This window comes from Arvicanthis niloticus, chromosome 6 (genome assembly GCF_011762505.2).
Source record: "Arvicanthis niloticus isolate mArvNil1 chromosome 6, mArvNil1.pat.X, whole genome shotgun sequence".
NCBI classification, from domain to species: Eukaryota; Metazoa; Chordata; class Mammalia; order Rodentia; family Muridae; genus Arvicanthis; species Arvicanthis niloticus.
In genome coordinates, this window is record NC_047663.1 from 71,974,051 (window position 1) to 71,991,521 (window position 17,471).

At 40.6% G+C, this 17,471-nt stretch overlaps 1 protein-coding gene across 1 annotated transcript in view; it reads left to right on the top strand.

Moving 5' to 3' along the window:
• Positions 1 to 11,683, top strand: part of LOC117710335 (uncharacterized) — a 42,678-nt gene extending 30,995 nt beyond the window's left edge. Inside the window, exons 4-5 of the mRNA XM_034505067.3 lie at positions 2,000 to 3,215; positions 7,384 to 11,683. Coding sequence (XP_034360958.1) covers positions 2,022 to 3,215; positions 7,384 to 8,649 — 2,460 coding nt within the window. The 5' untranslated portion in view covers positions 2,000 to 2,021 and the 3' untranslated portion in view covers positions 8,650 to 11,683. The remainder of the gene's footprint in view (positions 1 to 1,999; positions 3,216 to 7,383) is intronic.
• Positions 11,684 to 17,471: the final 5,788 nt, after the last annotated feature.

Below are 17,471 nucleotides of genomic sequence, written 5' to 3' on the forward strand. Positions count from 1 at the left end.
TCCCAGGGAGGTTTCAACTCCAAACTTATTGTGGCTAACTATATAAAGCAGGTCTACTTGAACTCTGTTATGATTGGATTTCAAGAAAAATAAAGCATACAACATAACAGACTTTGGGTGAACTGTTAAGTCAGGCATGAAAGTGTTCCTAGTAACAGCACATGAGAGAGTTTCCATGTAACAGTTATAACAGCATATGAGAAAGTTTGCTTATAATAGCATACAATGAATGCCTAGACAGGCAGTAGATACCCAGGCCATAACACTTAGTTTTTCTACTACCTAGTCTGTCAGTGGCTATTCTATTTGAGAAAATTACACCAAAGAATTATAGAAGGTATGTGTTGTGTTTTTCCAAGACAAGGTTCTCTGTATAACATCCCTGGATGATCTTGAACTCACTGTGTAAACCAGGCTAACCTTGTACACATCTGCATGCCTCTGCCTCTGTAGGCCATGTTCTGGGACACACACACACACACACATACATTTTTGTAAGTCTAGCTTCAGCCTGTGAAAGAAAACATGTGCTATTTGTTTTTTGAGATCCAGATTCTTTCTCTGAATAACAAATTACAATTACACTAATTTTTTTTAAAAAATGTCATGGTTTTATTTTTCTTCACAACTCCATAGAACCCTATTGTATATATGTACCATAATTTCTTTTTTCATTCATCTGCATATAAATGACTACACTGAATTGATATCATAGCAACCATCAACACAGCAGCTATAACCACAGATGTACTTGCATCTGTGTAGTCTATTGACTGACAGTCCTTCAGGTTGAAGTAAGTAGTTTTCCTTGGGCAGTGATGAATTTTTTAAGGAACTGCACCAACTTTTAACAGTAAATATTATTCTTCTTTTCTACATTTGTTGTTGCTGCTGATTTTTGGTAGTACCATTCTGATTTAACTGCTCTTTCTCTGATAGTTCAGGATATTCAGTAAATTTTAAAGTATGTATTAGCCACTTCATTTAGGATCTTGATGACTGTCTCTAAGCTCATTTGTCCACTAATTGACTGAATGATTTGGGTTTTTACTGTTTCAGTGATTGTTACATTGTCAAAACACTACAATCCTTCCTCAGTTCTCACATCACTTCTGTTTTCTCTTCTGCATAAAAATAAGCCTTGGTGGTAGTAATTTACAAATTACATTTATGGCTGTGCATTCAAAACTCACTTCTGCTCAATTCTTTGACCATTTTGAGTTAATGCAAAGTTGCTCTTACTCACAATACACAGCTGCTTCTATGGACAAATTAACAGCCATTCCAATTCATGGATATAAACATACATAAATATGTAGATGGTAAATTGATGGGAATATTATAGCCATTCCACAAAACAACAGTAGCAGCTTTCCCACTGCAGACTATGACCACCACATCCACATGGTCCTGATTGAAAAGCAAAGGGTTTTCCGTGCCAAAAATTGAAAAGACTTTGGTAGATATCAACGTCACAGGAAACCCAAGAAAGACGTATCAAGAGTCTCCCACATCCTTAAGACTCCTCCTTCTGACCAGGAGCTGAGCTTTCCAGTTGAATTTGCTACCATTCATGTCAATTATTAAAGTAAAACTGAAAACCTGAAAGTCAGTGTTCATGTCATAATATGACATTATTTGGAGAGACTCACAGAGCATTGAACTTGGTTAATCTCTTTTCCAGAAAACATCTTGGTATCATAGTTCAGGCTAAACTCAGACCATTGTACAACCTCCTTAATGCTGCTATTACAGGCTTGAATTTGATCTTGAAAAAATGAAAACACTATAAAGAAGAAAATAGTCAAAGGTTAAGGAGTGTGAGCCAAACCAAAATTTAAAGCGAAAGCCAGGAATAAGTGCTATGTAGTCCTGTACATTTGATTGGAGGGGGAAAAGTCCCTATTTATAATGTGGGGGCGGGTGCTAGGCCCTGCTCTTCAAATGGTTGTTCCTTTTCAACTAATTTGTTGACCTTCCTGGTTCTTTCCTCCCTTAGGTACCATTGACATTTCCCAAGCATGGGTCAGACTTCCTCTTCTACATCCCCTCCAAAGGAGGATCCTGATTTGCTCTCCTGCTTGGGCACAAATCCTCAGAATATCAATATGAAAACCAATATCCTGTCTCAGGAATTGATCGCCTACATTGAATCATCCCTAGAGGAAGGAAACCTTCGGGAAACAATTTCTTCAATCAGCAATGCTCTGGGTGACATTGAGAAAGCCCCACTGAACATTGCAGTGATAGGGGAGGTTGGGGCTGGAAAGTCCAGTCTCATCAATGCTCTACGGGGAGTAAAAGCTGATGAAGAAGGTGCAGCTGCTACTGGGGTGGTATGTACAACCACTGAGAGAACACCGTACCCATATGCAAAGATTCCCAGTGTGACATTATGGGACCTGCCTGGTACTTCATTTTTGGCCTTGCATCCATATGATTATTTGAAGAAAATCAAGTTTGAGGAGTATGACTTCTTCATTATTGTCTCTTCTAGAAAACTTTTCCTTGATGCATTACTTGCCAAAATCATGGTACAAATGAAGAGGAGTTTCTGTTTTGTTCTAACACATACAGACACTCATGTTATGAAGTCACTATGTAATGAGAGATTCTCTCAAGGGAGCACATTAGAGAGTATTCGTTATAACATTTCAAGTATACTCAAGGTAGTGACCAACCAGGACCCTCCACTTTTCTTAGTCTCTAACTTGGATGTGTCTGACTTTGACTTCCCAAAGCTGGAAACCACCCTTCTGAGAGAGCTCCCAGCCTACAAACGACACATGTTCATGCTCACTTTGTCAATTGTTACGGATTCCACCATAAACCAGAAGAGGGATATGCTGAAACAAAAGATCTTGAAGGAATCCAGAATGCCAAGGGCTACCATGCCATTCAGGGGACTGACCCCAAATGACCTAGAGATGTTGAAACAGACTTTGAATGACTATAGATCTTCCTTTGGCCTGGATGAGGCCTCACTGGAAAACATCGCTGAGGATTTGAACGTGACACTGGAGGAACTCAAGGCAAACATTAAGTCTCCACATTTGTTCTCAGATGAGCCTGGTACATCCTTAACAGACAAACTATTGAAGTACATTAGAAATCCCTTTATTTCAAAGGTTTTCCACTTGCAAAATTATTTCATTGACACAGTTGCAAGCGATGTTAAAATTATCCTCAGTAAAGAAGAGCTGTTGACAGAGAAGGTGAGCTCATTCTACTCTAAAGCCTCTCTATGTTGGGGGAGGCCATGGGAAAAATTAGTGTTTCCACAGTTGTTCCAGAAAGCACCTTTCTATTTCACTTTGTTGAGATGTTTTAAAGTGACTCTGATGAATTTTGTCATATCCATTTTCTGCACCTGTTGACATGCTGGGGTCTCTCTGGTTGAGACTGTTACATGATGCACTCCTAAGGCTTTTTGTTGTAAATCATCTCATTTCTGTGGTGTTTATTTGCTTTGTATTTAACAAGTAGTTCAGTTAGATGGAATGCCACTTCTCAGCTTGCTTTTGATTGTTATGCTTTGCGGACCCCAGGTGGGAAAATCTGATGAAGTTTTTCATGCCCATTTCCCTTTGAGAGCTTCAAGGTTTCCATCTTATATTAAGCTCTTTGGCCCACTTAGGGTTGGTTTATGTATAGGGTGAAGTGTGAGGGTCAAGGTTTAGTCTTGTCTGATATTCAGTTTGCCCCATTCCATTCTTCAAACCATGTAACCTTTGTGCACTGTGATTATTGGAAGCCTTGCTGAGATATTAATTGGCCATAGGAACACTCTCTGACTGCATGGTTATTGATAATCCTGGCTCTGTTCTTCCTATCAGTTTGTTGGTTTATAGGCCTGTCTTCACACCACTATTGGGCTGATTTTTGCCACTGTGCCTCTGTGCTATTGAAATCAGGTGTTACAGTGAATGCTAGCCTGATGGTTTTGGTCAATATTGTTTTGGCTATTTGCAGTCTTCTGTATTCTCATGTGAGTTTTCTGATTACACAGTCCAGTTCTATTCTAAATGGCATTGATATTTTAGTGGAGATTGCATTGTATCTATAGATAATTTTTTGAAGTATAGACAAATTGACAACATTAAGGTTTATAAACTATAAACACGGAAATCTTATCATCTTTGTTGCCTTCTTTGAGATTTCTTTCATTTATGTTTTGAAGCATCTCACTTTCTTGGTTACTTATTGAACTTGATTGCTTTCTTCCTTGCTTGTTTTCTATCTTCCTTTCTTCTTACCTTCTTACTCTGTCTTCTTATCTGGTATGTGTGTGTTCTGTCTATTGTAAATGAACTTTTAGGATTTTTTTCAAAATCTTACATGTCTGAATTTCTCATGTAAACCTTTATGTTTTCATTTTAATTTCATTCATCAGTATTTTCTTGGATCTCATTGAGGTTTATTCTATTTCATTACATTTTTGATACAAGTACAAAACAGTGAGTTTCCCCATGGCATTTCCATACATGTATGTCATTATACACTGTCATTCATTCTGATCTGTTCACGCTCTTTCGTTTACCTACTGCCCTCTGCCATGCTCCCCCATATCTAGCAAGTTCCCATTTATCCTCAAGAGTCCCTACTTCATGTTCTTGTCACACATACTCTGTTGCTCCTTCAACATTTCTCCCCTCTCATGTGATTGAGATTTTTTCATTACTTATAAAAAATAATTGACAGGAATTTAATCTACTACAATTTCTTTGGAATCTTTTAAAATATTCATTCACACATCTATTTTTATGTATATAAGTCTTCATATACACTCAAAACAGAGAATCACATCTCATTACAAATTGTTGTGAGCCACCATATGGTTGCTGGGAATTGAACTCAGGACCCCCTGAAGATCAGCCAGTCCTCTCAACTGCTGAGCCATCACTTCAGCTGTCTCCAGAATCCTTTATTAGAGACTTATGATCCTTTGCACTCATGTTGTCTTAGGTATTCTGAATAGTTACAGTGTTCTGTGTAGCAATTTGATCTTCTCAATGAAAATATCTACCACTTACATAAAAGGTCCTTATTAAGAAGGTTCTCCAGAAAAATGTGTCTTAGGAGGTTGGATTGTTATGTAATATTAGGTTTATTTACAGCTGGCCATCACAGTGTAGATGCCATATCACTGTTGTGGTGCCATCTAGTGAGTTTTGGCTCAGTCTATTCCATGTCAGAATTGTTGAGAACCATTCTTTCAGATGGTCACACAAGACTGGGACAAGCATACATTGCAAGCAACTGTGACAAAAATCGTAGGGTATAAAAAATGCATTGTACATTAATTCAAGTTCATTTCTGTAGCTACAGTTACCAGCAGTTCCTAAATATTGCTTCTATTAGTAAATCAATTGTTGGCATCCCAGTACTAGAGAGGCAGAAATGGGTAGAATTTAGGAAATCATATTATACACATGTGGGCCTGCACACATGCATGTAGCATCTCATGAGAATTCTCAAATAATTACCCTGGGAATTGTGATATTTTAATATATTATGGCTAGTGGCAGCAGGATATATACTGATGACCTCCTTTCACTTACTTTTATTGGTGACATGGCCTCCAACAAGGTGATTGGCTGACTCAAGAATAGAATTCTATATATCTGAAGCTTCTATATTGAAATCATCACATCACATGATTAACACCAGAGTATCAGAGCTAAGTGAAGTCAATCTCTCATGACTTCCTGCATTTATCCTGTGTTCCAACTCTAATTCCAAAGTCCTCTGTGTGCTTAAACACCAAAAGAAAAGGAAATGGCTGTGATTTATACCCATCATCCAAAAGCTCTGATATTTTTAGTATCAGTATTCATAAACTTTGGTCTCCAGTCACAGCTATCATGAAGTCTGGTTTTCCACAATTCATGAAATATACATAGTTTTAATGTCCTTTTAAGATTATAATAAATGAGGAGTATCAGACAAAAAAATTGTGGCCTAACGTCAAAAATATGTAATATATGGACACATATGTAATATATGGATTCCTGTAAAAAACACATCTGAGCTTTATCTGTTTTCATCAGCCTTAAGAACTTATACTTCCTCAGAGAAGAGCTTTCATTGTAATACTTTCTTATTCAGGTTGCTTAACCTTTAAAAAAAATGTTTCTTTAACATCTTTTCATATTTCATTCTTCCTTCCTTCCTGCCTTTCTACTGTATCCATTTAGGATTTACATTTTTGTGGGTTGTTTCTTTGGTTTTTGTGGACTAAACACTAGAAAACAGAGACATGCAGGAAATACCTTAAGAAACTGTGTAAAACGAGGGAATCTCCTAACTCCCCTACTGGGAAATAAGAAATAACATGGATACCTATAACCTACAAATAAATCTTTTTAACATCTAGACTTGAAGTTTCAAACAAGCACACATTGCATGTTATAAATTTCTTGTCCCCCCAGACAGGTTCACTTCCACTTTCATGTCATATCTACAATATAACTTATGGAATGTTATATTGTACTGTGAATGATAAAATGTATTTGTCTTTCTGAGACGGGCTATATTGTCTTAATATGACTACCTACAGTTACATACAATTTCCTACAAAGGACATGATCTCAATCTTTTTTAAGGCTAAAGACAGTCAATTACACATATATAGTAATGTATCCAGCCCTCTGGTGGACATGTCAAGAATCTTTTCTGCTCCCTACCTCATGCCCCTTCACCCTAAATTCACAGACTACACAGGAGAAACTAGAATGGCTGTGCTAAGGGACCAGAGGTCATGAGGCCTAGGAAGCAATGCCCTAAGCACTCAAAAAAGACAGGGAGCCTTTCCATGAGATATGTTGCTTGAGTTTTTCATATCTTGATCTGTGCCCTTAAGCATTTTACAACTTCTGGGTATTAAGAGTTACTAGAGGTCAACAGATTGCAAATACAACTTAAAGTAAGAAGTTAACACTGGTATAAGAAACCACATGGAAGCTGGGCGGTGGTGGCCCACGCCTTTAATCCCAGCACTTGGGAGGCAGAGGCAGGTGGATTTCTGAGTTCGAGGCCAGCGTGGTCTACAGAGTGAGTTCCAGGACAGCCAAGGCTACACAGAGAAGCCCTGTCTCGAAAAACCAAAAAAAAAAAAAAAAAAAAAAAAAAAAGAAAGAAAGAAAGAAAGAAAAAAAAAAAGAAACCACATGGAATAAGTTGGTCATGAATGGGACAACAAAAAAGGAGGGAAAGCACAGAAGGTAAGGGCTGAATGAGGGCATGTGACTTTCAGAGCAGAGATGGAGCCAGCAGCCAGGAGCAGAAAGGAGGGTGTTCTGCTTATAATGGTATCAGCAGTTGAGGTCCTTCTTGCCCTGCTGTAATAATAATTACAGCTTCTCTCTTTTCTTCTCTTTTCAGCAACCACCATGGAACACAGCTACATGCAAGCCTTCCTCTAGCAGCCCCTTTCTTCTAACTGCTCACCTTTTGATGTCCAACTTTGAAAATTTTTTTAAGAATTTCACTATAGAAAACAAACTCCTCTCTGAGGAAACCATCACCTTGATTAAATCCCATCTGGAGGTTAACAACATTCAGGGAGCATTGTCTGAAATTAGTCATGCTCTGAGAAACATTGACAATGCCCCACTGAATATTGCTGTGACTGGAGAAACAGGAACTGGAAAATCCAGCTTTATCAATGCCCTGAGGGGAGTTAAGGATGAAGAAGAAGGGGCAGCCTCCACTGGGGTGGTAGAGACAACCATGAAGAGAACTCCATACCCACACCCAAAGCTTCCCAATGTGACAATATGGGACTTGCCTGGCATTGGGACCACTAACTTCCAACCACAAAACTACCTAACAGAAATGAAGTTTGGTGAGTATGACTTCTTCATTATAGTCTCGGCTGCACGCTTCAAAGAAACTGATGCACATCTGGCCAAAGCCATCGCAGAGATGAAAACAAAGTTCTACTTTGTCCGAACCAAGATAGATCAAGATGTCAGTAATGAACAGAGAAGTAAACCAAAGTCTTTCAATAGAGACAGTGTCTTAAAGAAAATTAGAGATGACTGTTCAGAGCATCTTCAGAAGGTTCTCTCCAGTCAGCCTCCAGTCTTCCTAGTCTCTAACTATGATATGTCTGACTTTGACTTCCCAAAGCTGGAGACCACCCTACTGAGCGAGCTCCCAGCCCATAAGCGCCACATCTTTATGATGTCCTTGCACAGTGTTACTGAGACTGCCATTGACCGGAAGAGGGATTTCCTCAAACAGAAGATCTGGCTGGAGGCCCTGAAGGCTGGAGTATGGGCCACCATTCCATTTGGGGGCTTCATCAGAGATGAAATACAGAAGTTGGAGAAGACCTTGAATCTCTACAGGTCTTACTTTGGGCTGGATGAATCTTCACTGATAAATATTGCCAATGATTTTAATGTGTCTGTGAATGAAATCAAGGCAGAACTTAAGTGTCTCCATTTGTTAACAAAGGACAAAGACATGTCCTTCAAAGAAAAACTGTTGAAATATATTGAATCTATTTCCTGTGTGACTGGAGGACCACTTGCCTCAGGCCTTTACTTTAGAAAGACTTACTATTGGAAAAGTCTCTTTATTCATACTGTGGCAAGTGATGCAAAGTCTCTCCTTATAAGGAACAGTTTTTATCACGACTAAAAGATTACAGGCCATAGAACAGAGGTTGGAGGATTCTAAAAACAAAATAAAGAACCTTCAAAAATTCACTCAGGAATCTACAATAACAACACAAAAGTAGTTCCAGATTGAAAAGAAAAATAATCCACAAAGGCTTAAAGATTAGAATGTCCACCAACCAATAAGAATACAATATTCTGAATTAAACATCCTGATTTTTGTAATGATGTTACCCCAGAATAATATCAAACAGTAGCATAATATGTGTTCCAATTTGTAGAATTTGAAAACCTAGCATATGGACATATGTTGATAGACCATACTATTGATATATAATCAGATTTTCAATGGACTTCTTCTGAAAAGGATGATTCTGAGTTAATATTATTAGAGATGATGGCATTCTTGAAGATTCCTTTACAGATTGAAGGTGAAAATACATCAACAAATGTATCCATTAGAAGACAACACTGTTTTAGACATTATGACATGAAACATGTTCCAAGCATAACTTGCAGTTCTACAAGACAAACAATTATGGAGACATCTAACAAGACTTTAAAGAAAATGCTCATAGAAGAAAAAGAAAATATAAGATCTACCAATATAAATTGAATAATACTTTATTGACTTTAAATTTTATAATGTCAATGAGACAAATAACAAAGGTATGAAAATACACTGGATTTTGGAGAGGGACTTGTATGTAGGCTTAGACTTTTCAAAACCTATTTTAATAAAAGTCCCTAAATGCTTCACCCTTTCTTATAACCCACTGAACACAGGTAGGGAAAGAAGAAGCCTAATAGAAAAAGGGGGTGGTAGACCTGCTTAGAAGTTTTCTTTGAGGTGATTACAATCTCACCTGTCAGCAGTTGAAAAACACCAACATGAATCAGCACTGGCAACCTAGTCCATGAGTAAGTAGTAGTGGCTCCATCCAGAAGAAACCGCAAGGCTCCCACACCTACATTGTGTCCTGAAGATGAATGTGAGCATGTGGAGAGATGTGCCCTCCCACACTCCTAAAATATACACCCCGACTCTGTGTAGGAAACACTCACTGCCCAACATTAGCTCAGACTTTAATCTGCTTCTGTGTGCTTCAGAACTTCACAGAGGAAAGCTGTTGCTGACATCTTGTAGAAAGAAGTCGTCAGCAGATGGGCTATGAAAGGAAGCTACCCAACCCAAGGTGGCAAACATGGCTCTGACAGGCCTTCTCCTCCATTCCCTCTGCCTTGCTAAAAAACAAACAAACAAACAAACAGACCCAATTAGATTGCATTCCTGCAGCTAGTGACCAAAGTCTATCCTGTTTATTTGACCACTTCCTCTTCCTAAGGTCACCTATCATTGCCTAGTTATCAAAAAAATTGACATCCAGCAATCACTAACCCCTTTTGGCTCCCCTAATTAACATGCCCAAATAAAATTAAACACCTCATCCTAACACAGGCTTTCCCTGTTTGCCTTTATAAACTGCCATTTGCCTATGAGCCACACGTGCCTCCTCTCTATGCAGAGGTAGACCTTTGTGCCCCTCAGGGACAAACAACCTTTCCCCTTCTCCATTGTTCCCTTCCCCTCCTCCCTCCATCTAGTCTCCTGTGTTTGTCTTTTATTCCCTGCCCTTTGAGCCTATGAGACAAATGAATCTCATTTGTGCTGAGAACTTGGTCTTGGGGTTTCTGAGCCAATGCCCTTTCATCCTATCCTTGATGAAGTCTGTCTCTGAGGATGGGAGCCCCCTTACCCTAATTACAGGTAAGTGCATTACAAGTACACATCACTACGCACTGATAACAATATGCTTCTGTCTCCTCAGACTGTGGCATCTTCCTAGTACCCATGCCCCCTGACTATGGTTTATTTAGTTCATGGACAGGTTAGAATGGCTGAGGAAGCAGAACCTGTGGGAAAGGGGCTGATGTCTTGAGGCTGTGTCTCTGACATTCTAGAGACAAAGTCATCCCTTCCCCCAGCACACACATCCTTTCACATTCTTAGTCTTGTCTAAGCCCTGAACATAACTCCTCCTTGGATCCATTGCAAGACTCATAATACAATTCTAGGAGCTGAAGAACTGGGGTACAGCAGCTGACTTCATCACACCTGCAGTACTGAGTCTTGTTTCTGTGCTAACATATCTCTAGACAAGGAGTGGAGAGGAGAGCAGCCACCTTTGCCTCTGAATAGCTACCAGGGAAGCTTATACTTTAGAGCCTTGATGTCACAGTGAGTTGAGATCAGGAAAGAGGGAGTCAGGGTCACACAGGAGAACAGAGTCTGTGAAAAACTAAATCAGCTCGCCTCAAAACAGGACACCCCCTTTTCGATGAAAAGAACAACAGGGTCTTTTCTTTACTTACAAAGGATATCCTGGGAGATGATCTTCCTGGGACCCACAATGGTGCAAGGCACAATTCATGGTGCATATATATATGTGTGTGGATGTGTTTCCATGTGTGTTTTCCTGTGTATTTGCCAAGGGGTCAGTCTGCATGCATGTGTGCTTGTGTGTAACTGACGACACAATACTTGTAGCTACACACCAGCCTCTACAGTTAACAGTCAGGTACGAAGATGGTGAGATTAGCAGGTTCTTAGCCCGGGGAAATGCTGTGGTCAATGACTAATGATCACATCCCTGTGAGGACAAGAGTGTTGATCATAGGACTGAAAGAACAACATGGAGACAATTGTCACTTACTACAGACCCAAGAAAGTAAAGGGAGAACTGCCTGCCATGTGCATTATGCAGTGGTTTATGTTTCCATGTCTTTCCACAATGAATCCATTATTAACCAGGAAAAGCAAAGGCTTTCTTTAAACAGGATAGCTTGGAAGAGTTTCAGCTCTGTAGCTACAAACAGGCAGTAACTGTGTGAAGGTCTGTGCTTGCAGCCAACCTCATTGTAAACAATAGGTGACTGCAGACTCTTCCCATTGGCTCAGGCACATTTGGAAAACAAAGGATGAGAAGTGTCACAGAGTTTGTGAACATTGGGATGTCTTTTGTGTATGTGTGTGCAATCCGTGTGGGTGTGGAAAGATATATTTGGGCTTTGGTGGCTATAACCTGGAATACATATTAAATATATTGAGTGGCTCTTACTCATTTCACTACACTGTTAAAGGACAGTCACTGTTGGCCCCTTCACATGAGAAACTATAAGCACAAGCCAGGAGACAGCCCAGATTCAGCTCTGGGTACGGATTACTGCCAGTTGTGCACAGGACCTACTGAGTGGGAGGTGAGCAAACCAAGCCCTGGCCAGGGAGCACTGGCTGCCCCTCCTCCCACCAAGCCTCAAGTCAGGATTGTTCCAGGTTCAGCAAATAAATGCAGCTGCCCAATGAAGTAAGAACAGTCCAGGGCAGGGCATCTGCATGCATGGGTGAGGCTTGGGAACCAATGCTCAGAGCTGAGAGAAAAGGAAAAAGTCAGCTCTGCTGGGGATTTGAGAGCTAGAGATAAGGGAAGTCTCAGGGGAGGCCAGAGGTCTGAATGAGAAAATCCAAGGTAAGCACTCACAGTTCTTAAAGATGGAACAGAAGTATCTGAACAGACACATACATACACAAACACACACACACATACACACACACACACACTTCCAGCTTTCACTCTCTTCTCTGATCTCCCTTCCACACACAGTTCCAGGAATCTTAAAGGTTCCCCACATGTTGGAATCCCTTTCCTCCTCTGTCTGTCCATCAATTCCTCCAGCCAGCAGTGAGCTCAGCAGAGCCAGGCATAAATCACCCCTCCCATTTCCTGTTTATCCTCCTAAGATCAGGAAATGGTACAGATTCTTCAAAACCCTGCTTCTGAAAGGACAGGGAAGCTTGAAGTGACAAACTGTCACTGCTTCTAACTAAGATATCACAGTGGAGTATTATGAAAGATGTGTGTCATTTTATGTGTATTGACCTCAGTAATTTATGACATAAAGCAAATACTTATGGATAATGTTACCACAATTGATTTTAAAAGAAAGTAAGAAAGATAAAACTGTCCAGAATTATTGCTCAGTACAGAAGGTATCACAATTACAACTCTGTTATGTGGAGGAGCTCGGACCTGAGGCTGCCCTCAGCCCTTGATAGATGAACTGGGAAAAGCAGACACTGGGAGCTCAGGAGAAAGTAGAACTGAAAAAGAGCAGCCTGGGTTCTGAGCAACAGAGGAATCTGAAGGCGATCCCTAGATATCTGCAAACATGTGGACCAAGGTGTTTGGTGCAGGGCATGACAGGTTTTCAGGATCAGAGGATGGTAGGAAGGAAAAGATTTGCCAGGGAAAAGGCACTGAGACCAAGACAATGGTATAAATTGTGTCCAGGGACAGGTGGGTGTAAAGGTACACATTTTATTCTGGGTGGTCACAACACACACATGTCTACTCACCCCAGATAGAGGAGTCCACCACAGACCAAGGTACACATACCAACAAAGTACAACTTGTTGAGTAAATGGGTTTTATTGGGATTTCTAACAGCAGCAGGAAATACTCAAAGACAGCTGCATCACCAAGGCCCACCCCTGCATGAGTGACAGTTCAGGAAACCTGGGAACCTGGAGCAGCTCAGCAGGTCAGAGAGTGTCCTTTGCAAGTGATTCTGGTCTAACCCTCTCCCAAGCATCTCGCTGGCTTTCTGCTGCTTCCAGGAAGCTGGTCTGGATGCAGAGTCTTCTGTGCAGCTCAGCTTCATTAGTCTGAGAGGGATTCTCAGCTTTTATTGGTCAGTCTCCTTCCTAATAAAACACCTATAATTTATTAAAACCAAAACTCCAGTCAGACTGGTGACTCCCTGAACAACCACAGACTCATAGTTAACATAAAACATATTGGAGCTGGGAGGAGCACTGGATAAGCCTCTTCTTCCTACAGTCTGTGCCTCTGTGGCTAGGAAGTCGGTGCCAGGTGTGGTCAGGGGTGGGGTTGGTGAGGGTGGCTTCCAGTGTAATGCCACCTTGGAGTCATTTTACCAGAGAGAGGACTTCTGCATGGGATCAGAGACCAGTACTAGCAGTGAAGATGGAGGATATTTCTCCTCAAAATGCAGTGCAAAATGCGGGGAAGATGAACCACAGTGCTCTTGAAAGAAAATTTTGAAACAGGCCCAAACTAATAAAATAACAGGGCCCTGTGATTCCTTTTTCTAACCTAAATAGTTACAAATGCCTGTCAGCAGGTTTGGGCCCAGTTAATTAGCCACAGAAAATGTGAAGTTACAAGACAAAGGCCTATTAAATCATCCAAAGAAATTGATTGACCATGAAAAATAAAAAATATACAAGGACATCCTTAGAAGAACAGAGATATGTCCAAATGAGTAATGGGCCATCTGGTGTTCCTCCAAACTCTTGCCCCTCCCCTTGAGGTCTTAAGGTCCAAGAAACTGCAATTTAAGTTTAACTAGATACTATGCTAACTAAGCTTCCGCCTACAAGAACCGCCCTGTGTCCCATCAACCAATACAGTCTGCTGATGTAAAACAACCAATCATGTGTACCTACGTAAAAATCCCCCAATTTCCCCACCTCTTGCCTATAAAAAGTGCCAATCTTGTGAGCTGAAGCTCAGTGCCTCTATCCCCTATGTGACATATGGAGATATGGACTGGCCCATAGCTCTGATGTTACACTGCCTCATATATTTACAACAAGCTGGTCTCTCGTGAGTTTTTGAGTGGGGGCTGTCCTGAGACTTGAGTGAGAATCCCTCTTTGAGGTTTTACACTCTCAGAGGTTCAGGGCAGATCAACTAGCAGGATCTTACTAGGAAGGTGGGTAAACAGGCAAAGGTTGGATGAGAGAGAGAGAGAGAGAGAGAGAGAGAGAGAGAGAGAGAGAGAGAGAGAGAGAGAGAGAGAGAGAGAGAGAGAATGAGGACTTTGGCATGGGCAGACAGAACCAGAAGTACTGAAACTAACTACTTTAACTAGAACCTTCCCTTCCAGGGTAAGGAATAAAAGCTGAGAGTCCCTCTCAGACTAATGAAGCTGAGCTGCACAGAAGACTCTGCATCCAGATCAGCTTCCTGGGAGAAGCAGAAAGCCAGGGAGATGCCTGGAAGAGGGTTAGACCAGAATCACTTACAAAGGACACTCTCTGACCTGCTGAGCTGCTCTAGGTTCCCAGGTTTCCTGAGCTGTCACTCATGCAGGGGTGGGCCTTGGTGATGCAGCTGTCTTTGAGTATTTCCTGCTGCTGTTAGAAACCCCAATAAAACCCATTGGCTTAACAAGTCAGAGAGAAAGAGAAACATGAGAGAAAGAATGTAAAAAGAATAAAACCAGGACAGGGTTAGAGCAAGTGTCTACACTCATTAAATCATGTGCTCACTGGGTTTGAAAGTCAATACTGCCCAGAAATAGATGACTCATTTGAAAACAGGGAATTGAGGTAGTATGCAGAATGGTCAGTGGAGGGGGAGCCCTGACACTGGGCTAGGCTACCACAGTACCCACTAGAGATCGCAGGCAGCCCTGGTGTTGGTCACTTCACCAGAGCTCCACTTCCCACTCAGTGGGAGGATGTGAAACCCGAATGTGTAAGCCAGACAGAAAAGTCGCAGAACAGAACCAAAAAGTGACCCTCAGTGCAGTCCCTCCCTTCAGGAACAAGGCGGGTAGGATTCAGATCTAGAAACTGCAGCACCAAGACTGAAGACTGTATGAACAGACATCTGGTAGGAAGTCTGAAAACATCAGCCTTTACTTCCCGGCTGTTCTCTTCAGAGCATCAAGACAACAATACTGTGTTCAGGGATAGGAGACATGCTAAAGAACACATATTTGCAGCATGCTTATCCTGTCCTCATTGGTTGGGTTATCCAACTGTGACAGGGTGACTTGACTTGCCTAACATTCATGTTCCAACTTGCCAACCAGGGTGTCAGTTACCCACACATGTGGCAGAAAGTGGGATGTCAATTCCTAGGGAGGTCTAGATTCCAAAATTATTATGGGTAACTATATAAAGTAGGTCTAATTTACCTCATTTATGATTGTTTTCCAAGAAACATAAAACATAGAACATAACGGACTGTGGGTGAACAGTTAACTCAGGCATGAAAAAGTTCCTAGTAACAGCACATCAGACAGTTTCCTTGTACCAGTTGTGACAGCATATGAGAAAGTTTGCTTAATAGCGTAAAATGAACGATGAGACAGGCAATAGATACTCAGGCCCTAACAACTTAATTTTTCCACTACCTAGTCTTCTAGAAGCTGTACTATTAGGGAAAATGACACCAAAATATATTGGAGAGTATGTGTTTTGGTTTTTTTTCCCTGACAAGGTTCACTGTATAACATCCCTGGATATTCTTGAACTCACATTTTAGACCCCGTTGACCTTGAACTCATCTGCATGCCTCTGCCTCTGTAGGTCATGTTCTTCAGGAACACACACATACATTTTTGTAAGTTTAGCTTCAACTTGTGAATGACAACATGTAATAATTGTGTTGCTGAGGTCCAGAATTTTTTCTCTGCAGAACAAATTTTAGATACACTAATTTTGCTCTGAAAATGTCATTGTTTCATTTCTCTTCACAACTCCATAGAACCTTACTGTGTATATGTTCCATAATTTCTTTGTCCACTAACCTGTATATAAATATCTACACTGAACTGATTTCACAGCGACCATCAACACAGCAGCTATAACCTTGGATGTGCTTGCATCTGTGTGGAATGTTGACTAACAGTCCTCATGTTGAAGTGAGCAATGTACCTGGGACAGTGATCAATTTCTGAAGGAACTGCATCAACTTTGAACACTAAATGTGCTTCCTCTTTTCTACATTTGTGGTTGGTAGTGGTTTCTTGGTGGTACCATTCTGCTTCAATTGCCCTTTCTCTGATAATTCAGTATATTGAGTAAATGTTCAAGGATGTATTAGCCATTTCATTTAGCCTCTTGATGACTGTCTCTACAGCTCATTAGCTCATTAATTTATTGAATGATTTTGGTTTTTACTGTTTCATGAATTTTTACATTGTCAAAATACTCCACCCTGCCCCCAGTTCTCACATCAATTCTGTTGTCTCTTCTGCATCACACTAAGCCTTGGAGGTGGTAATTTAGATATCACATTTATGACTGTGCATCCAACAGTCACTTCTGCTCAATTCTTTGACAGTTATGAGTTAATCTAAAGTTACTCCTACTCATTATCTAGAGCAGCTTCTATGGCCAAAGCTGACAGCCATGCTAGTTCATGGATACAAACGTAAGCATTTAAATGGCAAATCAATGGGCATATCATGCCAATTTGACAAAATAATAGTAGCAGCTTCCCCACCAGAGCCTACATCCACAACAACTGCAAGGTTTTAATTGCCAAAGAAAAGGGTTTTCAGCACCGAAGAGAGAAAGGACTTTCATAGATATCAAAGTCACAGGAAACCCAAGAGGAATAGATAAACAGTCTCACACATCCTTAAGACTCCTCCTTCTGACCATGAGCTGAGCTCTCCAATTAAATTTGCTACCATTCTTGTCAATTATTGAAGTAAAACTGAAAACCTGAAAGCCAGTGTGCATGTCATAATATGACCTTATTTGGAGAGACTGGCAGAGCTTGGAACTAGGGTAAATTTTTTACCAGACAACATCTTGGTATCACAGCTCAGGATGAGCTCAAACTTGTGATCCATTGCACAACCTCCTTAATGCTGCTGTTACAGGCTTGAATTTGTTCTTGAAGAACTAAAAACACTGTAAAGAAAAAAATAGTCAAAGGTTAAGAACTGTGAGTCAAACCAAAATTTAAAACTAAACCCAGGAATAAGTGCCGTTTAGTCCTGTACATTTGATTGAAGGGA